This window comes from Petromyzon marinus, chromosome 24 (assembly GCF_048934315.1).
Source record: "Petromyzon marinus isolate PM22_M1 ecotype Great Lakes invasive population chromosome 24, UKy_Petmar_22M1.pri1.0, whole genome shotgun sequence".
In the NCBI taxonomy this organism is placed as follows: domain Eukaryota; kingdom Metazoa; phylum Chordata; class Hyperoartia; order Petromyzontiformes; family Petromyzontidae; genus Petromyzon; species Petromyzon marinus.
Window position 1 is genome coordinate 18,490,299 of NC_133690.1, and position 27,232 is coordinate 18,517,530.

At 52.9% G+C, this 27,232-nt stretch overlaps 1 protein-coding gene across 3 annotated transcripts; it reads right to left on the reverse strand.

Moving 5' to 3' along the window:
• Positions 1-1,638: 1,638 nt before the first annotated feature.
• On the reverse strand, positions 1,639-26,156 carry LOC116945656 (uncharacterized). 3 transcript variants are annotated; one of them, XM_032960181.2, is made up of 7 exons: positions 25,811-26,156; positions 10,864-12,001; positions 9,862-9,941; positions 6,741-6,812; positions 5,996-6,050; positions 5,002-5,038; positions 1,639-4,615 (listed from the first exon to the last, which is right to left on the reverse strand). In XM_032960181.2, the coding sequence occupies exons 2-7, from the start codon at positions 11,957-11,959 to the stop codon at positions 4,576-4,578; spliced, it is 1,380 nt and encodes a 459-aa protein (XP_032816072.1). In that variant the 5' UTR covers positions 11,960-12,001; positions 25,811-26,156; the 3' UTR covers positions 1,639-4,575. The 3 variants fall into 3 exon arrangements, with proteins under 3 accessions (XP_032816072.1, XP_032816071.1, XP_032816073.1); XM_032960180.2 differs by having other exon boundaries at positions 25,491-26,152; XM_032960182.2 differs by lacking the exon at positions 25,811-26,156 and adding an exon at positions 13,248-13,409.
• Positions 26,157-27,232: the final 1,076 nt, after the last annotated feature.

Below are 27,232 nucleotides of genomic sequence, written 5' to 3' on the forward strand. Positions count from 1 at the left end.
GGGATGACTATAGATGTGATGAGAGGGGTGACTATAGATGGGATGAGAGGGATGACTATAGATGTGATGAGAGGGGTGACTATAGATGGGATGAGAGGGGTGACTATAGATGGGATGAGAGGGGTGACTATAGATGGGATGAGAGGGGTGAGCATAGATGGATATTTGGAGTTTGCATGTTCTCCCCGTGGTCGCGTGGATTTTTCCCCTCCGCAATCACAATCAACATCACGCGTTTTTGGCCGCTATCCATTTCCACATCATGAGCCACTTCAGTGGGTAATCATTTGTGGCAAGTCAGGTCGTTTCACGTCGGCTTTCGCGACCAATATCATCAATAATAGAGTTGATATGGTGACTCGGGAGACGAGGAGGGAGCCCAGGCACACCGTGCCACTGAGTTAGTGTCGCAGCGCCCTCTCGTGGCGTCGTCTCCTCGTTGCCCTTCGAGCGACGACTCGCGGCCAGCGGACCCACAACGTCGTCTTTATAGCAACTGCAGCTCGCTGTGCGCTCACCTCGTGTCGAGCAAGGGTCCCGGGAGGTAGCGTCACTTCAGGGAGGCCTCTTTGCCCACCTTAGGGGCCCACGTGTCAGTGTTGCCCAACGGAGACCAACAGACGCTGACTATCGTGGGCCTAGTGTGCCGCCTTTTGCTAAGATCATCAAAACGCTCCACCAGAGAGCCCAGCTCAATCACAGCTCAGTCCGAGTCTATGGGAACGTTGTGTGCGTCTCCTCGTCTCTGTACGAGTCTATCGGTCTACGGGTCTATGGGTCTCTATGTGAGTCTTTGGGTCTCCGTGTGAATTGACTGGTATCCATGTCAGTGTATGGGGCTTCATGCCAGTCTCAATAGGTAGCGGCGAATCCATGTGTGCGTATTGTGTCTATGCTACTGGGGAGTTGGTGGCAGTCGCTCTCCAGCACTAACGGAGGGCGGAGGAGCGACCCTCACAACGAGCGGAGCGCCGGGTGGTTAAAATGCAGAAAGCGTGCGGTGGCCGATGACAATTGGTGCATCTGCCAGTCATCACAGCCAGTCATCTCAGCCAGTCATCTCAGCCAGTCATCTCAGCCAGTCATCTCAGCCAGTCATCACAGCCAGTCATCTCAGCCAGTCATCTCAGCCAGTCATCTCAGCCAGTCAACCCACTGCACCTGGGTCTGTCCCGTCACCTCCTGCCAGCGGGCCTTCGACATTTCACGATGCCCCAAAGTGCACCTAGCATGGCACGAGCGCCATGGTGACGTCTCGGCCACTTAGTGGTGAACGGCGGGGTTGTTGTGGTTGTCTGTGTGCGAGCGTGTGCCTACGTGAGCGGTAGTGGAGTGGTTAACGCACTACGCTACGAACCCTGCCACTCCAGTTCGATTCCCGCTCACGGCCAACATCGTTGACGAATATTTGAAGCGGTCCTGGGCACAGGTGCGGTGTGTAGACACCAGCACTGGGGAGACAAAGGCGGCCGGGAATGGTGTTGGTCACCTATTCCTTCGCGTGCCGTGCCCGCCTTAATAGGTGCTCGCTAACAGCGCTTGTCCTCACAGGCTGTTAGAGGCTATATGGGGTATCTTTGTTTGTATCTTTGTGTGTCCGCGTGGGATGGCGCACAATAAATTCACGCTGTTGTCGGCTTCAGGTGATTTCGCATTTTTACTGGAAACCAAATCACGTCACATTTCTCCATCCCGCGCGGCGATCCCCAATACTACCACCCGTTCCTCACTCTCACCTGACACAGGTATTCCACGTGTGTGCGTGTGCGTGTGTATGGCGCAGTGGAGAGCGCAGGTGGTGCATCTGTCAGTCACCCGGAGTCGATTAAACCTATAGCACCTGAGTCGGTCCCATGACCTGCCAGCAGCAACAGTCTGCCTCACTTTACGTGACGGCCTCAAAGTGCACCTAGCCTGGCACAAGCGCTGTGGTGACGTCACCAACATTTCGTGGCAAATGGCGTGCATTTATGTATCTGTTTTTGTATGCCAGTATGTGTCTGTGCTTATGGTGTTTGTGTCAGCATCTTTCTCTACGTTTGTCAGTGTGTTAGTGTGCCTGTGTCTCAATGTGCATAGGTTGACTCAGCCTCAAATGAGTACCTGGCGCGGTGTGTAAACATCGCCACTCAGGAGACAAAGGCGGCCGGGCGTGGTGCTGGCCACCCATCCCCTCGTGTGCCGTGCCGGCCTTCATCAGTGGTGGCTAACAGCACTTGCCCCAAGTCCGTTCAGGCTACACGGGGGATCTTTATCTTTGTGTGTGTCAGTGTGTCTGTGTAATGCGCGCTATGACCCCGCGCTATAACCCCGTTGCAGACGAACGAAACCAAAATCAATTCAACACAAACATCTAAAAACAACACATCAAATAAAAACACCCCGCCAACCTGCACTCACAATCACAAGTGGATGTTCAGTGTAGCAACCACACTACCATCGCCACCACCAGCAACAGCAGTATAATGATCTTAAACACGACTTTCAATTCAATAGTCACATTTGCGCTGGACTCGCGAGCCCACATTCAAAATTTTAGGCTACGTAATGATCTGGCTATAGCTGTGTCGTAAGACACTCCACCATCCTCGACATCGCCAAACACGTGAAGGATTGTTGTTTTGACTCGCTCACGGCTCAGTTAAAGTGACAGGATCGTCGCGTTGGCTTATCAACAACACATCAATCACGAATCATGGGAGTGAAAACCCTGCCACGTGTCCTGTCGACGAGCTCTTGAAGCTACCAATCCTCGGTGAGGCTCAGCCGGGACACGTGGTTGAGGTGGCAGCTCCTCTCTCTATCTGCCCACTTTTACATAGCCACGCTCACTCCAGCACTAGGACCGCCCACACGGCGAGTGATTGGTTCCCTCCCTATTTCTGACGTTGGCCCCGCACCCTGCTCGACTAATAATAATAATTATAATATATTAATTATTACTGATTTCAACTCTCATAGAGAAAAGCGTGAGAAGGAACCAGAGGGACGCGGTGACCCAGCGTTGCCAAGATTTCCACAAGCTCTGCGGTCCTCTATATATGAAAGTGACATCGACAAAAGTGTTTACAAGTGGAATGAAACGGGAGCAGCCGTGAGAGGGGGCAACACTCTATCCCGTACAGATAGAATCGATTTTTTTTCCTGTAGTGCCTTTTCCTGGCGAGCCAGGGCACGGGCTCCTCCTCGTTGCCCGCGGGAAGGGAGTTTCACGACATCTTTGTGTGATCCACCGACCCTCGCTGCTGCTGCCTTCACAGTGCTGGATCATAGGCAGCTATGTGCAGGGTAGCCACCACCACCACCACCACCGCCCGACTGGGTAGCAACGCCCTTTTCCCGCCTCATCCTCACCATGATCAATCCACTGCTGGATAAGTCGAGCACGAGGCCAGAACGTGTAGTTCACGAGGCCAAATGACGCTTCGGGGTGGAGGAGACACGGGGGGGGGGGCAGAGTCGGTGGCACCACTGGGACAGTCCCGACCCCGGGCCAGGAGATTTGGTAGCTTCACGTTTCTACTTCCCCATTGACTTACAGGTGAAATGGTCGTGCCACTGATGCCACTGCAGCGTGACGGCAGCTACAAGAGAAGAGCCGTGCTTTTTGTTGTGTGTGGATTCCTTTAATGTTGGGGATTGTGCGAACCCAGGTCGCCGCGCCTCACAGTGCAGGTGCAAACTACACCGTTACACGCTACACATGCCAGATGATTGGTTAAACGCGTCCCGTCACGGCGGTACCAAGCGCTGAATCTAATCAATATACCTTTTTTAATAATATAATTACTATCAATTAATTTAAATCGTCACCCGGCTACTGCATTACGTTGGACGTGTTTACCAATCATCCGGCGCGCACAGCGCGTGCGACGACTTAATTTGCAAAGGCTTCGGTGCCGACTCGCTGCTGCAGTTTGCCGCAAGAGAATGATTGGAGTGCAATCCCGACTCTCCACACTCGCCTTGTCCGAACACGCCCTGTTACGCACGGTCCCTGTCTCACGAATACAATGACGGAGATTGGTAAACATGGGCAGGGCCACACGTGGCGGGTCGCAAGGACTAAAGTCTGGAAACCTCGGATTAATTACGGGGTGGGGGGGGGCGGTGAGATAATGAGATGCAGAGCAGGCACCGATTCAGTGGTCAGTCACGGATCCGTGGTGAGTCACGGATCCATGGTCACGGATGCAAGGTGAGTCACGGATGCAAGGTGAGTTACGGATGCAGGGTGAGACACGAGGACGACGACAGAGAGTCGCTGTGGATATGTAGGCCACGTGTCCTCTGCTCGTGGAGCAGAGGATGCAGATATGCAGTGGGGGGGAGGCAGGGGGGGGGGGGTGCAGGGTTACGTCAGCCGCCCTGATTGTGTGGGGCTGTATTAATGATTATTATTGCTTTACTTTCACTCGTACAACTCATTGTGTTCGCTGTCGTTTTTTGCTGTTGCTGTTACTGTTGTTACATTACGTTATCATTATTGTTGCTGTTGTGCATATTGTATTGTTGTGGTAACGACTGTTGTTGTTGTCGATGATGTTTCGGGGATGCGACATCACCGCTTGCTCCTCACGCCGGCTGCGATCCCGACCACAGACCTGAGACAGTCCTGAGGGAGGGATGGGACGGAAGGTGATCGTGTTTTTACCAATGACGATGATATCACATGATGAGGATGATTGTGATGATGAAACTGATAATGATAGTGATTGTGATAATAATACCGCTGATGATGAATGGCGGTATCATTGTTGATAACGATACCACTGATGATGATTATGATACTGAAACCACATCCCTGATGTGGATCATAATGATGCAATCAAAAATCATTGTGATACTGATATCCCGAATGGTGATTATGATTGCGATGCTGATATTGATGATACTAAGTATGATAAAAACTTATCTCACGAGTCACTATGATGATTATGATGATAATGATGAAACTAATACTGTATCACTTATGGCTATCATTTTAATTTCCCAACTCACTGGTAAATGGAACCACTGAATCCATCCACGTATCCTCCTGGATGTGGGGGCGAGCAGAGGGAAGGGCAGGGGGTAGAATTTGTTCATCAGGAGATGGGCTCTAATTAATCCCGCTTGTGTGACCGCGTTATGAATCAGGGCGTTACAAACAGGTTGTGTAACAAGGACATCAACCACAACATGAACAACATCAGCAGCAACAACAACATCAACTAGAACAACAACCTCATCAACATCAACTAAAACAACATCATCAGCATTATCAACAGCGGCTAGCACAACAACGACACCAACACGAACCTTCATCGACAACTATTCACAACTATTCGAACAACAACAACGACGACTTGATTACCAACATCACCAACCACGAACTGTGCGTGTGTCTGAACCGGTCCTGGGGCTCCCCTAAGTCGACTCAGCTTTAAATGAGTATCTGGTGCAGAGTGTAAATGTCACCCCTTGGGAGACAAAGGCGGCCGGGCGTGGTGCTGGCCACCGATCCCCTCGTGTGACGTGCCGACCTTCATAGGTGCTCGCTCGCAGCACTTGCCCATACAGTATGTTGAGGCTATAGGGGGGATATTTATCCATTTTTGTACGTGTGTATCCCCTGTGTGCGTGTATGTACTCATGTACGTGTCATTATGTACGTGTCATTACGTATGTGCTAAAACACAGCAAGTTAGCACAGTAGGGGGCACAGGTGGTGCATATGCCAGTAATCTCAGTCAGTCAACCCATGGCACCTGCGTATGGGTTGTGCTGTGACCTACTGCCAGCAAGCCTTCGATACTTGACGTGGCCTCGGAGTGCACATAGCCTGGCACAAGCGCCGTGGTAATGTCACCACCACTTAGTGGAGAATGGCACATATGTATGTAGATCTTCTTTCACGCCATAGGTAGCAAGCCGCGCTAACTAGAGGTGCGGGGGAAGGACACAAAACTGAACACTCCCGTGCGTGTGTGGGTGTCCGTGTGTGTGAAGTCACCTGGCTGACACAAGGTGTCGCAGAGAACCGGACAGAGGTGACACGCGTGGCAATACTGCGATAAAGGCAAAGACAAAGCTCACAAAGCACGTTGGGGGGCAGGGCGGTTACGAAGGCCGTGTCGGAAGCAAGTAGCTATTTTTATTTGACCGGGTAAGGTCCACTGAGCTATGTAGCTCTTTGTCAGAAGCGACCTGGCTATCACAAACGATAACTCGATGAAGTGACTTATCGTCGTCGCGCGGAAATGTATAGCAGCCAAAGACTCTAAACCCATGATTCTAAATGTGGAGAGAGGACTCGGAGAAAAATCCACGCGACCACGGGGCGAGAGAGACACACAAACTCCAAATAGACAGCAGCTGGCGTCAAGGTCGGGATCAAACCCACGACCTCCTGCATACTAGGCGAGGTAGTTAACATCTCCTAGCTACCGTGGCGACTTAGGCAGGGTGGCCCTGGATCCTAGGGCGTGGCTGGTCACCCACCGGCATGCGCTACGGACACTCAATTTAAACGGGCGACGTTTCGGGCAACGGCCCTTATTAATGGCACGTAGAAAACTCGTGCAAGACAAGGTGCTGCAGAGCTGCTACGTGGTGGACGGAAGCAGCAGCAGAGGGCAGAGCAGCAAAAGCAATTGTTGTCCTGTACTATGCTCCCAGCGTCTATGCTCCCAGATGTATCAAGTTGTATTTATCTATCTAGCTATTAATTAATTAATTACGTAGGGGTATGAACGTACCTTGCAGTTGGCGCAGTGCGAACTCTCATCGCCTTCCTCACACGGACACTGTCTGCACGTGGTGTCACAGCCCTGGGGGGCGGGGGGTTAGAGGGGGGGGGGGCAGGGGGGAGGTGCGGTGGGGGATCAGGGGTAGCCGGAGGGAAGCCGCCATCTCGTGCTGGGTATTGTTTGGCTTTGCCTCGAACTTGGAGCCCGTGTCTAGCAGCACCGTTGATGAGACGCCGAACGTCGAAACCTGGTGCAGAGCTTTGCTCGTAGTTCAGTGCTTCTCACGAGATGCACTCCCAGAATGGAGGATTGCCGTGTGGCTGATCGGATGTGTGTAAAAAAAAGTATTTTATTTGACATCTTAAACATGTGTCTATTTTGTGGAGGGAGAGAGGCACGTGAAGGAGGTATAAATAATTATTATTATTACGTTGTTGCTCGTGATGATGATGTTGTGATGATGTCTTCTACGCCGATGCAAGATCCATCACATGTATCGTCTTATCTCACCTTACATAGATGTTAAATAGCACCGCCTCATTGCTAAAACAATAATTATACAATTGTGCATAAGATGATAGTGATTGAGAAAATGAAGAGTTGGGTTTGTTATTAAAGTGGTGGTGGCTATGGAGACGGGAGAGCAGGTGGGAGTGGTGAAGGAGGGGTAGGGGTTGGGGTAGTGATAGGGGTAGTGATAGGGATAGGGGTAGTGATAGGGGTAGGGGTTGGGGTAGTTATTGGGTAGTAATAGGGGTTGGGGTAGCTATAGGGGTAGTGATTGGGGTAGGGATAGTGATAGGGGTTGGGGCTGTGTTAGGGGTAGTGATAGGGGTTGGGGTAGTGATAGGGGTTGGGGTAGTGATAGGGGTTGGGGTAGTGATAGGGGTTGGGGTAGTGATAGGGGTTGGGGATGGGGTAGTGATAGGGGTAGTGATAGGGGTAGTGATAGGGGTAGTGGTAGGGGTTGGGGTAGTGATAGGGGTTGGGGTAGTGATAGGGGTTGGGGTAGTGATAGGGGTTGGGGTAGTGATAGGGTTGGGGTAGTGATAGGGGTTGGGGTAGTGATATGGGTTGGGGTTGTGTTAGGGGTAGTGATCGGGGTAGTGATAGGGGTTGGGGTTGTGTTGGGGGTAGGTTTAGTGATAGGGGTAGTAATAGGGGTAGTGATAGAGGTTGGGGTAGTGATAGAGGTTGGGGTAGTGATAGGGGTTGGAGTTGTGTTAGGGGTAGGGGTAGTGATCAGGGTAGTGATAGGGGTTGGGGTAGTGATAGGTGTTGGGGTAGTGCTAGGGGTTGGAGTTGTGTTAGGGGTAGTGATCGGGGTAGTGATAGGGGTTGGGGTAGTGATAGGTGTTGGGGTAGTGACAGGGGTTGGGGTTGTGTTAGGGGTAGGTGTAGTGATAGGGGTAGGGGTAGTGATAGGGGTAGAGATAGGGGTTGGGGTAGTGATAGGGTTTGGGGTAGTGATAGGGGTTGGAGTTGTGTTAGGGGTTGGAGTTGTGTTAGGGGTAGGAGTAGTGATCGGGGTAGTGATGGGGTTGGGGTAGTGATAGGGGTAGGGCTAGTGATCGGGGTAGTGATAAGGGTTGGGGTAGTGATAGGGGTAGTGATAGGGGTAGTGATAGGCGTAGTGATAGGGGTAGGAGTAGTGATAGGGGTTGGGGTAGTGATAGGGGTTGGGGTAGTGATAGGGGTAGGGGTAGTGATAGGAGTTGGGGTAGTGATAGGGGTTGGGGTTGTGTTAGGGATAGGGGTAGTGATCGGGGTAGTGATAGTGATAGGGGTAGTGATAAGGGTTGGGGTAGTGATAGGGGTTGGGATTGTGTTAGGGGTAGGGGTAGTGATAGTGATAGGGGTAGTGATAGGGGTTGGGGTAGTGATAGGGGTTGGGGTTGTGTTAGGGGTAGGGGTAGTGATAGGGGTTGGGGTAGTGATAGGGGTTGGTGTTGTGTTAGGGGTAGTGATAGGGGTTGGGCTCAGCCTGGCCGTAGCTGGGGGTGGGGCAGGGGAGCAGCAGTGCCAGGACGACGCTGGGCGAGGGGAGAAGAGATGGGGGTTGTGTTCAGGGAGGATTGGAAGTAGGCTCCAGTGAAGATTATTGTTTCATCTGTGGATTTTGATGAATGTGATTCACGTTTTTGGTTGCATAACCATCTGCGTTGGAATTCACATTAAATAACGCTTGGGACACGGACCAAGCGTTTGGAATTATATTACTGCAAGACGTTGACAAACAGTCAACTAGGACTTGGCAAAGCGAGAAATGCAACGACGCAATGAGTGAACTGAATAATTCATAAAGAAAACACCCGTGGTAATGTCACGTGATGATCTGGGTCAAGTTTGTGTCGTGAAGACTCTCCACCACCCGACACGGCCGAGCAAATTAAATTGGCACGCGGTGCTCGAGCGGCTTTATGATGCGCCGATGGCGATCGTTCCATCTCGCTCAGCCGGCGAGCTGGAGAGCAAATCCCAGTCAGATGTAGTTCATTCAAAATTTGATATCTAACAGCGAATTCCAAAGTAGGGCAGTGGGAGGGAAGGAGCAGCAATGTGACCCGCAGCGTAGTGAGTGGGTGAGTGAGTGGGTCAGTGAGTTGGTGAGTGGGTGAGTGAGTGGGTGAGTGAGTGGGTAAGTTGGTGAGTAGATGAGCGAGTTGTGACTTGCAGTGTAGTGAGTGTGTGAGTTGGTGGGTGAGTGTGGTTGAGTGAGTTGTTGTGACCTGCTTTGTGGTGGTTGTTGTTGAACACGGTGTGGTGGATTAGACGACACAGTCAGCATCTGGCACAGACCGAGTCTTCAACACGGGTGGAGGAATAGAATAGTCATGTTCACGCGAGCGGTAACCATGGCGGTAGTAGCGGTAGAGGAGTGATAAGAAGGCGACTGACTGAAGGCGAGTGAGCGAGTGACTGTGGAGTGAATCCGTGCGTCCCGGATCACCGGTCAGCCTGTCTGCTGCTTCACTAGAGAGTGGTGCTGTGAGGGAGGAATGGGGCACTCCACCCCAGGGTTGACAGCAATCTGAGCACAATCGGTGCTGGGTGTACCATCAGTGATTGTTCGGAGTTAAAGATGATGATGACGACGACGATGACGACGACCGTGCATCCTCTCACTCACGTGACACAGAGAGCAGAGGGCACACAGGGACCCGTCCTGGTAGGCTGCCTCGTCCTTCCCGGAGCGATCCTGCGGCTCCTCTGTGAGCAGACGAGGGGGAGGCGCAGGGGGGTCGAGGGGAGGTGGCGGAGGGGAGGGAGACGGGTTGTTATCGATAGGGTTACTTTGGGTAACCAGATGTGCACACGGACAGTACTTAGGAATGCAGTATAGGGTGCAATGATACGGATATACGTAGCTTGTCCTCTCGTGGTAGTGCCTTACGCCGATATTCCCGACTTCAAGCCAGTCTAGCAGCGTTCACGAAAATCTCGAGTGAGAAAAGACGCCCTTGTGTTATCACTTAATGACAGTGATTATGATTTTACTGTCACTGATGATAATGATGATGACGATTGTGATAATCATATCACTGACGAACGTGAGTCGCTCATTTCAGCTCCTGAAGAAGAAGCTCCCAACACGTGCCGCGAAACGTCGGACATCCCGCCGAGCGACACGCGGTTTAACCCGAAGACGCAGCGGAGCTGATTCCCTGCGCCGCAGCCGACTCTGCCGCCCTCCAGCGGCGATGTCTGGTAGCGGGCGCCTCCGATTAGCACGGTTGGAGACGCACGGTGCGAAAGAAGTTCAACGTAGAGTAAGTACATGCTGATGATGGGGCTAACACACAGACACACACACACTCTAAGCTCCGCACAGATGAATTCAGCAATCCGTTGTTGTACAGACATCTGCTGGCTACCTTGCAGCTACACAGAAAGCACGCACACGTGCTCCTAGACCAGCGTGCTCACCCCAGGCTACCAGCGACCCTGAACATAATTCCGCACCCGGCACACCACGTCCATAATACCTCTCGCTACGGCTGTGGCTGCTGCTAGTCACGTGCCACCCACTCCATGCAGTGGTTCGGGTGGCACGGCAAATACTGAGTGGAGATTGCACCGACGATATCGATCTATGGGAAACAGCGGCGTGGAGTACGGATCCGCTCCTTACCTTGAGTCGTGTCCACCACCACCTGTTCCACCACCTCCTCCACAACCTCCTCATCCTCCACGTCCACCTCCTCGTCCTCCTCGCCGTCACCACCGTTCTCTGTGCCCTGCGTTGTGTCTCCCTCCTCCTCCCCTTCCTCCTCTCCCACATCTTCCCCTTGTTCCGACCACTGCTCCTCCTCCTCATTCTCTTGCTCCTGGTCCTGAACATCTTCACTCGTCACCTCCTCATCATCATCATCGTCATCGTCGTCGGCTCCTACTGCCACATCTTCTTCCTCGTCCCCTGCCTGATCACTATCTTCGTCTACGTCATTACCGTGATCGTTCTGCTTAACATCGCTGCCATCGTTAGCTTCATCAGCTGCATGATCATCATCTTCAGCTACATCATCTTCATCATCTTCATCGTTCGTCGCGGCATCTGCCTGTGCGCTCTGATGTTCCTCAACAACATCTCCGAAATCAGCATCATCAGTGCCTTCATCTGCGACGTCTGCACCACCATCACCACCATCATCAACCCCATCATCCACAACTCCCTCCGTTGTTTCCTGTTCTGCTTCATCATCAACACCATCGGTGATGTCGTTGTCATCACCATCATCATCAACATCACCGCCATAGGTATCAACATCACCGCCATAGGCATCAACATCATCGCCATAGGCATCAACTTCACCGCCATAGGCATCAACATCACCACCGCCATCAACACCGCCGATGTCACCTTCAGCATCGCCACCATCATCAACATCACCATCGAAGTCGACATCACCACCAGCAGCAACATCGCCACCATCCAAGTCGCGGTCGTCATAATGGACCTCGTGGTCGTCCATCGCCGGCGCTTCTCCATCGTGAGCGGCAAACTCCTCGTGGCCATCACCGCCGTCACCCGCGACATCGCCGCCGTGAGCCCCCGCGGCCTGAGGTCCCATGGCCATCACAAGCAGCGATGCCATCACCGCCCCCATCACCAGCAGCGGCAGCATCCTCCCGGAGCCCACGCGGCGACGCGGCCGCTTGGACGTCGTCATCGTCATCATCATCGCCGTCATCATCGTCGTAGCCGCCACCGTCATCATCCTCGTCATTGGCGTTGTCCTGGATTCTCCTCCTGCAGCACGCGTCGTGACCTGGCGGGTGATGGTGGAGATGACGATGAGACGATGATGGCGGCGGGGGTGGTGGTGGTTAGATTTTACAAGAGATGCATAGAGCTTCCCCCCCCCCCCCACACTCATTCGATCTTTTTTGCTAACTTCGAGTGACCCCACGCACCCAGCCGGCCTCACAGATTGAGAACTCCCCAAAGAGTCACAGCTGGCACGGCCCGGTTCACGTCCGCGCCTTCACAACAGAAGCCAAGGAAGGTCGACGTCTCAAACTAATTATTCTGCTAATTAACCTCACTGACAATTATTAGGTCAATTACTGGAAGCTCTGGATACACGCGGGCATAGCACACTCAGAGTGCTGCTGAGAGGGCCCGGTAGCGTGTTGGTGTGATGAGAGAGAGAGAGATTCGGGGAGAATAGACAGTGAGAGAGTAGGAGGAGAAAGCGAGGGAAGGAGAGAGCAGGAGGGAGCGTAGGAGAGTGTGAAAACAAGTGGATAGTAGGAGAGAGGGTAGGGGAGGTAAGAGGAGACAGGATGAGAGAGTGGGAGAGTTCAACAGAGAGGGGAGACTGGGAAGCGAGACAGTACGGGGGAATAGGGGAGAGGAGGAGAGAGAGAGACGAGGTTAGAGAGAGAAGGGGGGAGGTGAGGAAAGCAGAGAGCGAGACAGCGAGAGAGTAAGAATAGGGGAGAGCGTGAGTGGTGGAGGGGAGAGAGAATGCGCAGTCACGTCCTCCTGCTAAGTGGGCCGGGATCTCTGAGTGATGGACAAGAGCAGGTGCGTGTGTGTGTCAGCGTACGTGTCAGTGTGTGTGTGTCAGCGTGTGTCAGCGTATGTCAGTGTGTGTGTCAGCGTACGTGTCAGTGTGTGTGTGTCAGCGTACGTGTCAGTGTGTGCGTCAGCGTACGTGTCAGTGTGTGCGTCAGCGTGTGTGTGTCTGTGGGGATCGGTGTCGCAGTGATTATCTCACGGCCACCAACATCGGTGACAATTATCTGAACCAGTCCTGGGCCTCACCTAGGTCGACTCAGCCTCAAATTTGTACCTCCGATTATCACGGTTGGCTACGTACGGTACGAAAGAAATTCAACATACCTACACTAGGGAAACAAAGACGGCCGGGCGTGATCACAAAGATCACCCACCCCGTCGCGTCCCGTGCCAGCCGTCATAGGCGCTGCTCCCTAACAGCACTTGCCCCCTACAGTATGTTTTGGCTACACGGGTGATCTTTGTCTTTGTGCGTCCGTGTCCCCCATCACCTCTGCACGGGGCCCTGAGCGCTGCTGCTTCTGCTGCCGTCACGTGCTTCTTAAACGGGCCCCACGTGGGAATTCGGCCCCAAGGTGGATCGTCAATCCCGGGAGCTGGGCACGCGTGGGTGGGTGCCGGGGCGAGTTCGTCGGTGGGCGACTCCTCGACCTCGTGGCGAGGCCGAGGGGTCGGCAACCTGCGGCTCTTTGGCTGCCCCCCCTCCCCCCTGTGGGCAGCCGTTTAAAAAAAAAGTTTATCTTAAAATATTATTTAACGAAAAGACAATTGATGAAATACGGCAGGGGAATGGGTCACTGTGGAATGTTTTGGTGGCAGCAACAACAAAAAACTAAATCGACGCCGTTTATTCCATCACGTACGTGTTATTTAAGTCGGAATGTGTTGTCGTTGTTGTCGTCTGCTGCATAGCTGCCGAGTCTGTGTTTATGTACAAGGAGCTCTGCGTGTGATGCCGCTCTCCAACTATTTTGGTCAAAGACAAAAATAATTTTCTAAAAAATGTCTCTTCTTCGTCTTAGCCTTCGTCTCAAAGTCTGCCGGCCCCTGGGCTCTCGTTACAGAAAGAGCTCCTCACTGGAGGTCGCTTCGCTGGCGAGGGATACGGCGGGAACTGCAGGGGGCTTAGGGGTAGGGCTCGTGTTAGCAGTGGCTGGTTGCAAAGCTATCCAGTTCGGGTGCGTACTGGTGGCTAGTTGGCTCGTTAGGGATAGATAGATAAGGGTGGTGGTAGTCGTGGCAGGTTGGCTAGTTAGGGATAGTTAGGTAAGGTTGGTGGTAGTCGTGGCTAGTTGGCTAGTTAGGGATAGTTAGATAAGGGTGGTGGTAGTCGTGGCTAGTTGGCTAGTTAGGGATAGTTAGATAAGGGTGGTGGTAGTCGTGGCTAGTTAGGGATAGTTAGATAAGGGTGGTGGTAGTCGTGGCTAGTTGGCTAGTTAGGGATAGTTAGATAAGGGTGGTGGTAGTCGTGACTGGTTGGCTAGTTAGGGATAGTTAGATAAGGGTGGTGGTAGTCGTGGCTGGTTGGCTAGTTAGGGATAGTTAGATAAGGGTGGTGGTAGTCGTGACTGGTTGGCTAGTTAGGGATAGTTAGATAAGGGTGGTGGTAGTCGTGGCTAGTTAGGGATAGTTAGATAAGGGTGGTGGTAGTCGTGGCTAGTTGGCTAGTTAGGGATAGTTAGATAAGGGTGGTGGTAGTCGTGGCTAGTTAGGGATAGTTAGATAAGGGTGGTGGTAGTCGTGGCTAGTTGGCTAGTTAGGGACAGTTAGATAAGGGTGGTGGTAGTCGTGACTGGTTGGCTAGTTAGGGATAGTTAGATAAGGGTGGTGGTAGTCGTGGCTAGCTGGCTAGTTAGGGATAGTTAGATAAGGTTGGTAGTCGTGGCTGGTTGGCTAGTTAGGGATAGTTAGATAAGGGTGGTGGTAGTCGTGGCTGGTTGGCTCGTTAGGGATAGTTAGATAAGGGTGGTGGTAGTGGTGACTGGTTGGCTAGTTAGGGATAGTTAGATAAGGTTGGTGGTAGTCGTGGCTGGTTGGCTCGTTAGGGATAGTTAGGTAAGGTTGGTGGTAGTCGTGGCTAGTTGGCTAGTTATGGATAGTTAGATAAGGGTGGTGGTAGTCGTGGCTGGTTGGCTAGTTAGGGATAGTTAGATAAGGGTGGTGGTAGTCGTGGCTAGTTGGCTAGTTAGGGATAGTTAGATAAGGGTGGTGGTAGTCGTGACTGGTTGGCTAGTTAGGGATAGTTAGATAAGGTTGGTAGTCGTGGCTGGTTGGCTAGTTAGGGATAGTTAGATAAGGTTGGTAGTCGTGGCTGGTTGGCTAGTTAGGGATAGTTAGATAAGGGTGGTGGTAGTCGTGGCTGGTTGGCTCGTTAGGGATAGTTAGATAAGGGTGGTGGTAGTCGTGGCTGGTTGGCTCGTTAGGGATAGTTAGGTAAGGTTGGTGGTAGTCATGGCTAGTTAGGGATAGTTAGATAAGGGTGGTGGTAGTCGTGGCTAGTTGGCTAGTTAGGGATAGTTAGATAAGGTTGGTGGTAGTCGTGGCTGGTTGGCTAGTTAGGGATAGTTAGGTAAGGTTGGTGGTAGTCGTGGCTAGTTGGCTAGTTAGGGATAGTTAGATAAGGGTGGTGGTAGTCGTGGCTAGTTGGCTAGTTAGGGATAGTTAGATAAGGGTGGTGGTAGTGGTGACTGGTTGGCTAGTTAGGGATAGTTAGATAAGGGTGGTGGTAGTCGTGGCTGGTTGGCTAGTTAGGGATAGTTAGATAAGGTTGGTGGTAGTCGTGACTGGTTGGCTAGTTAGGGATAGTTAGATAAGGTTGGTGGTAGTGGTGACTGGTTGGCTAGTTAGGGATAGTTAGATAAGGGTGGTGGTAGTCGTGGCTGATTGGCTAGTTAGGGATAGTTAGATAAGGGTGGTGGTAGTCGTGGCTAGTTGGCTAGTTAGGGATAGTTAGATAAGGTTGGTAGTCGTGGCTGGTTGGCTAGTTAGGGATAGTTAGATAAGGGTGGTGGTAGTCGTGGCTAGTTGGCTCGTTAGGGATAGTTAGATAAGGGTGGTGGTAGTCGTGGCTGGTTGGCTAGTTATGGATAGTTAGATAAGGGTGGTGGTAGTGGTGACTGGTTGGCTAGTTAGGGATAGTTAGATAAGGGTGGTGGTAGTCGTGGCTGGTTGTCTAGTTAGGGATAGTTAGATAAGGTTGGTAGTCGTGGCTGGTTGGCTCGTTAGGGATAGTTAGATAAGGGTGGTGGTAGTCGTGGCTGGTTGGCTAGTTAGGGATAGTTAGGTAAGGTTGGTGGTAGTCGTGGCTAGTTAGGGATAGTTAGGTAAGGTTGGTGGTAGTCGTGGCTAGTTGGCTAGTTAGGGATAGTTAGATAAGGGTGGTGGTAGTGGTGACTGGTTGGCTAGTTAGGGATAGTTAGGTAAGGTTGGTGGTAGTCGTGGCTAGTTGGCTAGTTAGGGATAGTTAGATAAGGGTGGTGGTAGTCGTGGCTGGTTGGCTAGTTAGGGATAGTTAGATAAGGGTGGTGGTAGTCGTGGCTGGTTGGCTAGTTAGGGATAGTTAGATAAGGGTGGTGGTAGTCGTGGCTGGTTGGCTCGTTAGGGATAGTTAGATAAGGGTGGTGGTAGTCGTGGTTGGTTGGCTAGTTATGGATAGTTAGATAAGGGTGGTGGTAGTCGTGGCTGGTTGGCTAGTTAAGGATAGTTAGATAAGGGTGGTGGTAGTGGTGACTGGTTGGCTAGTTAGGGATAGTAAGATAAGGGTGGTGGTAGTCGTGGCTGGTTGGCTAGTTAGGGATAGTTAGATAAGGGTGGTGGTAGTCGTGGCTAGTTGGCTAGTTAGGGATAGTTAGATAAGGGTGGTGGTAGTCGTGGCTGGTTGGCTAGTTAGGGATAGTTAGATAAGGGTGGTGGTAGTCGTGGCTGGTTGGCTAGTTAGGGATAGTTAGATAAGGGTGGTGGTAGTCGTGGCTAGTTAGGGATAGTTAGATAAGGGTGGTGGTAGTCGTGGCTACTTGGCTAGTTATGGATAGTTAGATAAGGGTGGTGGTAGTCGTGGCTGGTTGGCTAGTTAGGGATAGTTAGATAAGGGTGGTGGTAGTCGTGGCTGGTTGGCTAGTTAGGGATAGTTAGATAAGGGTGGTGGTAGTCGTGGCTGGTTGGCTAGTTAGGGATAGTTAGATAAGGGTGGTGGTAGTCGTGGCTGGTTGGCTAGTTAGGGATAGTTAGATAAGGGTGGTGGTAGTCGTGGCTGGTTGGCTAGTTAGGGATAGTTAGATAAGGGTGGTGGTATTCGTGGCTAGTTGGCTAGTTAGGGATAGTTAGATAAGGGTGGTGGTAGTCGTGGCTAGTTGGCTAGTTAGGGATAGTTAGATAAGGGTGGTGGTAGTCGTGGCTGGTTGGCTAGTTAGTTCGGGCTAGTTCTTATCCTATATAGATTTAAATAGCGCCTTAATTTAAGGTGCTCAAAACAATTATACAATTGTGCATGAGGTGATAATGGTTAAAATAAAGGGGGTTGTTAAAAGTGGTGGCGTAAATTTTGATTTAAAGCTTTCGTGACTGCAGTAATTCATATTCTTGGTTCTTTCGGTAAAGTCACGTTGAAGGGAAACAATAAAATAATAAAATATATATAAACAAACAGTCATCATCAGGTGAAACCACCTGATGATGACTGTTTGTGTTACAGTCGAAACGTCGTGAGAATTTTATTGTTTTATATATATTTTATTATTTTATTGTTTCTCTTCAACGTGACTTTACCGAAAGAACCAAGAATATAGTGGTGGTGTAGTTATGGTGACTGGATAAGTGGCAGTGGTTCAGGAGGGGTAGTGGTAGGGGTTGGTGTATTGATAGGGGTTGGGGTAGCGGTAGGGGTCGTGGTAGGGGTAGTGATAGGGATATTTATAGGGGTAGTGGTAGTTATAGGGGTAGTTATAGGGGTAGTGGTGGGGGTAGTGATAGGGATAGCTATAGGGATAGTTATAAGGGTAGGCGTCGGCCCGGTCGTAGCTGGGGGTGGGGGCAGGGAGTAGCTGGGGGAGGCAGGGAGTAGCTGGGGTGGGGGCAGGGAGTAGCTGGGGGGAGGCAGGGAGTAGCTGGGGTGGGTGCAGGGAGTAGCTGGGGTGGGGGCAGGGAGTAGCTGGGGTGGGGGCAGGGAGTAGCTGGGGTGGGGGCAGGGAGTAGCTGTAGGAGCAGGGGGATGATGCTGGGCTCGGGCAGGACAGGTGGGGGTTGTTTGAAGGGAGGAAGCCAAGCTGCAGGTTATATGGAAGGTGATTGTTTTAGTTGGATGGCCGCTGTTGTTGAGTTATGGTGATAGGCAGAGCTCCACTTGAATAGGCTCCGTTAACTCATCGTGGCTACAGTCGAGGCCCCCCCTCCTCCTCCTCCTCCCACTCCGCCTCGCCGCATTCTGGGTTCTTGGCCGATTCCCTTTCCATCTGCCTCGAGCGCCAAATGTCTCCCCCCCTCCCCATTCCAGACACCACCACTCCCTCTACAGTAGACTGCAGCGCTCATCAATTCACTCCACTACCCACGGTCACCAGTCGCCTTCTCGTCAATCTGCTACCGCTACTCCGACTACCACCAAGCCCCCTGGTCCCGTCGAACTCACTCACGGATTCCTCCTCCGCTGTGTTGAGAACTCGGGCTGGCAGACACTGTTTAGTCTCAACCACCACCACACTGTTCAACAACCACCACAACACACACTCACACACACTCACCCACACACTCACACACACTCACTCACACACTCACACACACTCACCCACACACTCACCCACACACTCACCCACACTCACCCACACACTCACACACACTCACACACACACTCACCCACACTCACCCACACTCACCCACACACTCACCCACACTCACCCACACGCTCACACACACGCTCACACACACGCTCACACACACACTCACCCACACACTCACCCACACACTCATCCACACGCTCACACACACGCTCACACACACACTCACACACACTCACCCACACACTCACCCACACTCACCCACCCACTCACCCACACTCACGCACACTCACCCACACTCACCCACACACTCACCAACACACTCACGCACACTCACCCACACACTCACCCACACTCACCCACACTCACGCACACTCACGCACACTCACCCACACACACGCACACTCACGCACACTCACCCACACACTCACCCACACACTCACGCACACTTACCCACACACTCACCCACACTCACGCACACTTACCCACACACTCACCCACACTCACGCACACTCACCCACACACTCACCCACACACTCACCATACTGCGAGTCACAACCCACGCAACCACCCACCCGCTCACCACACTGAACCCCTCCCCTCCCTCCCACCCTCGCCCCCCCCACACCAACAACCTCTCATAACCTCGCTCGATTCAACAAACGCGCGTTACACTCTCTATCTCGTACAACTTGGACAGCGCTGTCTGTTGCTGGCCGCTCGGCGTTCAGGGCCTTGATGTCCTATTGGGCTCATCAACTGTACCCCGCTGGTGATAAACGAGACCTGGGAGAGAAAGCGGCCTCGCCCATTACAGCCCGGGGGTGGGGGGGGGTAGGCGCTGGCTCATCAATGCCGCTGTCTGTGAAAGTCGTCTTTGTGGCTTCTCGACTCAACCAAGTCGCGCGCCGCCGGGGACTTGTCGGAGTAGGGGCAGGAGGGGGGCAGGAGGGGGGCAGGAGGGGGGCAGGAGGGGGGGGGCAGGGGCGGGAGGAGGGGCAGGAGGGGGGGGGGGCAGGGGCAGGAGGGGGGGGCAGGGGCAGGAGGGAGGGGCAGGAGCCGGTTCAGGAGGGGTTCACTCCCCTGTCGTGACATCCCCTGCGCGTCCCTCTGGAGAGGCGGACATCTCATCCCGCTCCTCCAGCTGAACTTCTTCCACGAGCGACTGAAGAATTATTCGTTATCGCTCCGGTGGAATATAATCGCTGTGGCTTCTCCCCCTCTGCGACGATTATCGCGATATTTCGTCGTCTTTTCACATTCACCGTTGTAACTTTGTAATCGGCTTCCGCGTCTCCACATATCGCTGTGCCTCGTCATCAGCCATGGTCAATCCACTGCTGGATCCCTGCGATGTGGATCATCCATCCGGTACTTGCACGACAGGCGAGCAGCTGATTTCACCATCGTGGCATCTCCTCTGTGGACGGCTGTCATCAGTGACGTCTCGCCACTGATGAGAGCCGTAGCCTGGAATCGACGAACTCTTGCTACCAGACTCCTTGCGCAGTGCGCTAACCACCGCGCCACCGCTCCAAGTCTTTACGCGTGGCACCGCGGCACGAGAAGGGCAGCAGAGGACCGTTGCGCAACAGCGCAGCAGGAGGAGCGGGAAGCGGCAGGGAAGCCGGGACAGACAGAGAGGGACAGACAGAGAGGGACAGACAGAGAGGGACAGACAAAGAGGGACAGACAGAGAGGGACAGACAGAGAGGGACAGACAGAGAGGGACAGACAGAGAGGGACAGACAGAGAGGGACAGACAGAGAGGGACAGACAGAGAGGGACAGACAAAGAGGGACAGACAGAGAGGGGCAGACAGAGAGGGACAGACAGAGAGGGACAGAGAGGGACAGACAGAGAGGGACAGACAGAGAGGGACAGACAGAGAGGGACAGACAGAGAAGGGCAGACAGAGAGGGACAGACAGAGAGGGGCAGAGAGGGACAGACAGAGAGGGACAGACAGAGAGGGACAGAGAGGGACAGACAGAGAGGGACAGAGAGGGACAGAGAGGGACAGACAGAGAGGGACAGACATAGAGGGACAGACAGAGAGGGACAGACAGAGAGGGACAGACAGAGAGGGAAAGACAGAGAGGGACAGACAGAGAGGGACAGAGAGAGACAGACAGAGAGGGACAGACAGAGAGGGACAGACAGAGAGGGACAGACAGAGAGGGACAGACAGAGAGGGACAGAGAGGGACAGAGAGGGACAGACAGAGAGGGACAGACAGAGAGGGGCAGACAGAGAGGGACAGACAGAGAGGGACAGACAGAGAGGGACAGACAGAGAGGGGCAGACAGAGAGGGACAGACAGAGAGGGACAGACAGAGAGGGACAGACAGAGAGGGGCAGACAGAGAGGGGCAGACAGAGAGGGACAGACAGAGAGGGGCAGACAGAGAGGGGCAGACAGAGAGGGACAGACAGAGAGGGACAGAGAGGGACAGAGAGGGACAGACAGAGAGGGACAGACAGAGAGGGACAGACAGAGAGGGGCAGACAGAGAGGGACAGACAGAGAGGGACAGACAGAGAGGGACAGACAGAGAGGGGCAGACAGAGAGGGACAGACAGAGAGGGACAGACAGAGAGGGACAGACAGAGAGGGGCAGACAGAGAGGGGCAGACAGAGAGGGACAGACAGAGAGGGGCAGACAGAGAGGGACAGACAGAGAGGGACAGACAGAGAGGGACAGACAGAGAGGGGCAGACAGAGAGGGGCAGACAGAGATGGGCAGACAGAGAGGGGCAGACAGAGAGGGACAGACAGAGAGGGGCAGACAGAGAGGGGCAGACAGAGAGGGGCAGACAGAGAGGGGCAGACAGAGAGGGACAGACAGAGAGGGACAGACAGAGAGGGGCAGACAGAGAGGGACAGACAGAGAGGGGCAGACAGAGAGGGGCAGACAGAGAGGGACAGACAGAGAGGGGCAGACAGAGAGGGGCAGGGCTCGGCTCAGGAGGAGAGGACAGGGGCCATGGCTCGGGTTATTACGAGGGCTTGGTGTTGTGTTAGAGTTCGGGCTAGGGTTGGTGTTGTGTTAGAGTTCGGGCTAGGGTTCGTGTTGTGCTAGAATTCGGGCTAGGGTTGGTGTTGTGTTAGAGTTCGGGCGAGGGTTCGTGTTGTGTTAGAATTCGTGCTTGGGTTGGTGTTGTGCTAGAATTCGGGCTAGGGTTGGTGTTGTGTAAGAATTGGGGCTTGGGTTGGTGTTGTGTTAGAATTCGGGCTAGGGTTGGTGTTGTGTTAGAATTCGGGCTAGGGTTGGTGTTGTGTTAGAGTTCGGGCTAGGGTTGGTGTTGTGTTAGAATTCGGGCTAGGGTTGGTGTTGTGTTAGAGTTCGGGCTAGGGTTGGTGTTGTGTTAGAGTTCGGGCTAGGGTTGGTGTTGTGTTAGAATTCGGGCTAGGGTTGGTGTTGTGTTAGAGTTCGGGCTAGGGTTGGTGTTGTGTTAGAGTTCGGGCTAGGGTTGGTGTTGTGTTAGAGTTCGGGCTAGGGTTGGTGTTGTGTTAGAGTTCGGGCTAGGGTTGGTGTTGTGTTAGAGTTCGGGCTAGGGTTGGTGTTGTGTTAGAGTTCGGGCTAGGGTTGGTGTTGTGTTAGAGTTCGGGCTAGGGTTGGTGTTGTGTTAGAATTCGGGCTAGGGTTGGTGTTGTGTTAGAGTTCGGGCTAGGGTTGGTGTTGTGTTAGAATTCGGGCTAGGGTTGGTGTTGTGTTAGAATTCGGGCTAGGGTTGGTGTTGTGTTAGAGTTCGGGCTAGGGTTGGTGTTGTGTTAGAGTTCGGGCTTGGGTTGGTACTTGGTGTTATGGCCAGGAATACATTTCAGCCGTCGACGCGCCCCGCAGAATATGTCCGCACCCGGCACACCACATCCAGTATACCTATCGCTATGGCTTCTACTACAGTACTTAGACTTATGAACCCACACATTTACAAATCAGTGGTCAAATGAAATTGCCGGACAGAGCGGAAAGAGGTGGTGAGTGGAGACTCAGCAGCAGCAGCAGCGGGAGGAGGAGGAGAGGCCGTGATGGTGAACACGAGAGACGAGCGCGCTGCCGTGTCTCGACGTTCCCTGTCCGTCTATTCTGGGAGCCAGACACGCGATCCCCCTCCGAGCCCGCAACAGCTCCCCCCCCACTCTCCAATCCCCCCGCCACCCCTTTCCTACGTCAATTAAAATCGAATCCTTCAAAGTCACTCGACCAGGTTCTGTACCGGTTCTACCGGCTCCACCTGGCACCACACCTGCTGTGATGATGCAGCAGCAGCAGCAGCAGTCGATGAATCGGTAACAATCGTCAAGTCCCCGGTTGCATGATGCGGTTAGCGCTCAACGAGTCTCATCCCGGTCTCTGTAGCCCCCCACCCCACAGCCCCTCACCCCTCGCCTACACGGGGTGCGCTGCTGACCACGTGGGTTCCTGTACGGATTATTTCACGGCGGTCACGTGACGGTGCCGACTGAACGTCGCGCCGAAGATGACTCGACACCAAGCACGGCTGTGAGATGGCTCGACGTCGGGATAACGCCACGTCAATGTAGACCCTTAGGCTCGGCAATGGGAAGGTTTGCTTGTGCGAGTTCAACTCCTGGTTGTGCTCCGCCAATCATTCTTCCCCCCAGGGTCCTTAAAACGACTACCACTTTGTGGGCAAGTCAACAGCGATTGTCCTGTTGAAAGACTCCCCCCCCCCCTGCCATAAGAATGTGGAATTTTCACCACTGCCTGGCCCTGCAGGGCTGTACACAGGATGAGAGATGGCCCCAATGCTCATTGGGCCACAGGAACTCGTGCACTGCTGCTTTAAATAGAACTCGACCTGACCATGAAGACGAAACTGCGAGGCAGCTGCTTGTCGCGAGGGCAGCTCGACTGTCCGATGGGATAACTCGACTGTCCGATGGGATAACTCGACTGTCCGATGGAATAACTCGACTGTCCGATGGAATAACTCGACTGTCCGATGGGATAACTCGACTGTCCGATGGGATAACTCGACTGTCCGATGAGATAACTCGACTGTCCGATGAGATAACTCGACTGTCCGATGGGATAAGTCGACTGTCCGATGGGATAACTCGACTGTCCGATGGAATAACTCGACTGTCCGATGGGATAACTCGACTGTCCGATGGAATAACTCGACTGTCCGATGGGATAACTCGACTGTCCGATGGGATAAGTCGACTGTCCGATGGGATAACTCGACTGTCCGATGGGATAAGTCGACTGTCCGATGGGATAACTCGACTGTCCGATGGGATAAGTCGACTGTCCGATGGGATAACTCAACTGTCCGATGGGATAAGTCGACTGTCCGATGGGATAACTCGACGTTCGCCGCACTCCGCACGGAGATAACGCGGCGACGATGAAGATCGCCGCTCCTGCAACTCTCGGCCACAACTCACATACTCCACACGCAGTCATAATTCACATACACACACAGTCACAACTCACACACACAGTCACAACTCACACACACAGTCACAACTCACATACATACACAGTCACAATTCACATACACACAGTCACAACTCACATACTCCACACGCAGTCATAATTCACATACACAGTCACACAGTCACACACACAGTCACAACTCACACACACAGTCACAACTCACACACACAGTCACAACTCACATACACAGTCACAACTCACACACCAAGTCACAACTCACATACATACACAGTCACAATTCACATACACACACAGTCACAACTCACACACACAGTCACAACTCACACATACAGTCACAACTCACACACAGTCACGACTCAAATACATACACAGTCACAATTCACATACACACAGTCACAACTCACATACTCCACACGCAGTCATAATTCACATACACACACAGTCACAACTTACATACACAGTCACAACTCACACACACAGTCACAACTCACATACATACACAGTCACAATTCACATACACACAGTCACAACTCACATACTACACACGCAGTCATAATTCACATACACACACAGTCACAACTCACATACACAGTCACAACTCACACACACAGTCACAACTCACATACATACACAGTCACAATTCAGATACACACAGAGTCACAACTCACACACACAGTCACAACTCACACACACAGTCACAACTCACACACACAGTCACAACTCACACACAGTCACAACTCACACACACAGTCACAACTCACATACATACACAGTCACAATTCACATACACACAGTCACAACTCACATACTACACACGCAGTCATAATTCACATACACACACAGTCACAATTCACATACACACACAGTCACAACTCACATACTACACAGGCAGTCATAATTGACATACACACACAGTCACAACTCACACACACAGTCACACAGTCACAATTCACATACACACACAGTCACAACTCACACACACAGTCACAATTCACATACACACACAGTCACAACTCACTCACACAGTCACAACTCACATACAACACACGCAGTCATAATTCACATACACACACAGTCACAACTCACACACACAGTCACACAGTCACAATTCACATACACACACAGTCACAACTCACACACACAGTCACAACTCACACACACAGTCACACAGTCACAATTAACATACACACACAGTCACAACTCACACACACAGTCACACAGTCACAACTCACACACAGTCACAACTCACACACACAGTCACAACTCACACACAGTCACAACTCACACACACAGTCACAACTCACATATACAGTCACAATTCACATACACAGTCACAACTCACACACACAGTCACACAGTCACAACTCACACACACACACACAGTCACAACTCACACACACAGTCACAACTCACACACACAGTCACAACTCACATATACAGTCACAACTCACATACATACACACACAGTCACACCTCACACACAGTCACACCGCACACACACAGTTGCTACTCTCACACACGCAGGGTTGCTACTTACTTCACTCCCGTCCGCTTCTCTCGCGCTCTCTCCCTCTCTCTCCCACACTCACTGTGCGTCTCTCCCCCTCTCGCCCACTCTCCCCGCGCTCTCTCGCTCTCTCTTCCTCCTCCCCTCGGTCCGGCGGTCGTGACCTCCACGTGGCGGGGATTGGGTGCGATCCCGGAGCCGGACTAATTGGCCCCAGATGGAGGAGGAGCGGAGCCGTGGAAGGGCGACTCAGCGTGGCGCAGCCTCACGAGCCGAGGCTTCAATTAGCAATTACAATGACGACAACAACAACAATACGCGTTATGCTATCGTGAGCGATGATCTCTCACTCGTTATGATGACGGCGCGTCTCGCATCAGATGTCACGGTGATTGTGATGACGATTTGGCGACGGGAGTCTCACGCGAGCACAGGTGTTGTCAGGCTGGTGTCGTCTTTGTGTGTCCGCGTGTGACACCCGGGTGGTGAGGGGAGTGGTGGGGGAGTGGTGAGGGGAGTGGTGGGGGAGTGGTGAGGGGAGTGGTGCGAGTGTGGTGGTGATGGAGGGAGGGCGTTGTGTGGGGGAGGGGGGAGTGGCAGAATCGCAGCTTCAAACAAAAAATGCCTCGACTAGAAATCCGTGGAAGATCTCCACAACCGTGAAACGCGCCATTCCTCGACACGATATTTAAGCGAAGAAGCGCAAAGAGTAACTTGCACTGTTGATTAGAAATCGGCGGAAATATACTGTTTAGTGAAGAATCGTCACTTTCAGAGTGGAAGAGGCTGAGCTTTAATTAATAAATGTAAGGCTGCCGCGGATTTCGATCCGTTGGCAAAGTGCGAAAAGCTGGGTCTGATATTGCGACTGTGGATGTGGCGGCGGCAGGGGGAGGGGCAGGGGGGAGAAGGGGGAGGGGAAGGGGGGAGAAGGGGGAGGGGAAGGGTGGAGCTAGGGATGAGCTTGAAGCTGAGGAAGAGAGTGGAGCTAGGATGAGGAGGGTGGAGCTGGGATGAGGAGGGTGGAGCTGGGATGAAGAGGGTGGAGCTGGGATGAAGAGAGTGGAGCTGGGATGAGGAGGAGAGTGGAGCTGGGATGAGGAGAGTGGAGCTGGGATGAGGAGAGTGGAGCTGGGATGAGGAAAGTGGAGCTAGGATGAAGATAGTGGAGCTGGGATGAGGAGGAGAGTGGAGCTGGGATGAAGAGAGTGGAGCTGGGATGAGGAAAGTGGAGATGGGATGAAGAGGAGAGTGGAGCTGGCAGGAGGAGAGTGGAGCTGAGATGAGGAGAGTGGAGCTGGAATGAGGAAAGTGGGTCTGGGATGAAGAGAGTGGAGCTGGGATGAGGAGGAGAGTGGAGCTGGGATGAGGAGAGTGGAGCTGGGATGAGGAAAATGGAGATGGGATGAGAAAAGTGGAGCTGAGATGAGGAGAGTGGAGCTGGAATGAGGAAAGTGGGTCTGGGATGAGGGAAGTGGAGCTGGGATGGGGAGAGTGGAGCTGGAATGAGGAAAGTGGGTCTGGGATGAGGGAAGTGGAGCTGGGATGGGGAGAGTGGAGCTGGAATGAGGAAAGTGGGTCTGAGATGAGGGAAGTGGAGCTGGGATGGGGAGGAGAGTGGAGCTGGCAGGAGGAGGAGAGTGGAGCTGAGATGAGGAGAGTGGAGCTGGGATGAAGAGGAGAGTGGAGCTGGCAGGAGGAGGAGGAGAGTGGAGCGGGGAGTCGAGGTATCTCCTGGGGGAAGGGGTGGGTAGCGGCGACGAAGCGAGGGG

Bases quoted from the DNA above. Each gene is read 5' to 3' on its own strand.
- LOC116945656 (XM_032960181.2), bottom strand. From the start codon at position 11,959: ATGACGAGGATGATGACGGTGGCGGCTACGACGATGATGACGGCGATG. The intron at 9,942-10,863 runs GTAAGGAGCGGA...GTCTGCTCACAG, and splicing joins GGTGGTGGACACGACTCAAG to AGGAGCCGCAGGATCGCTCC. The intron at 5,039-5,995 runs GTGACTTCACAC...CCCCACATCCAG, and splicing joins CGACACCTTGTGTCAGCCAG to GAGGATACGTGGATGGATTC.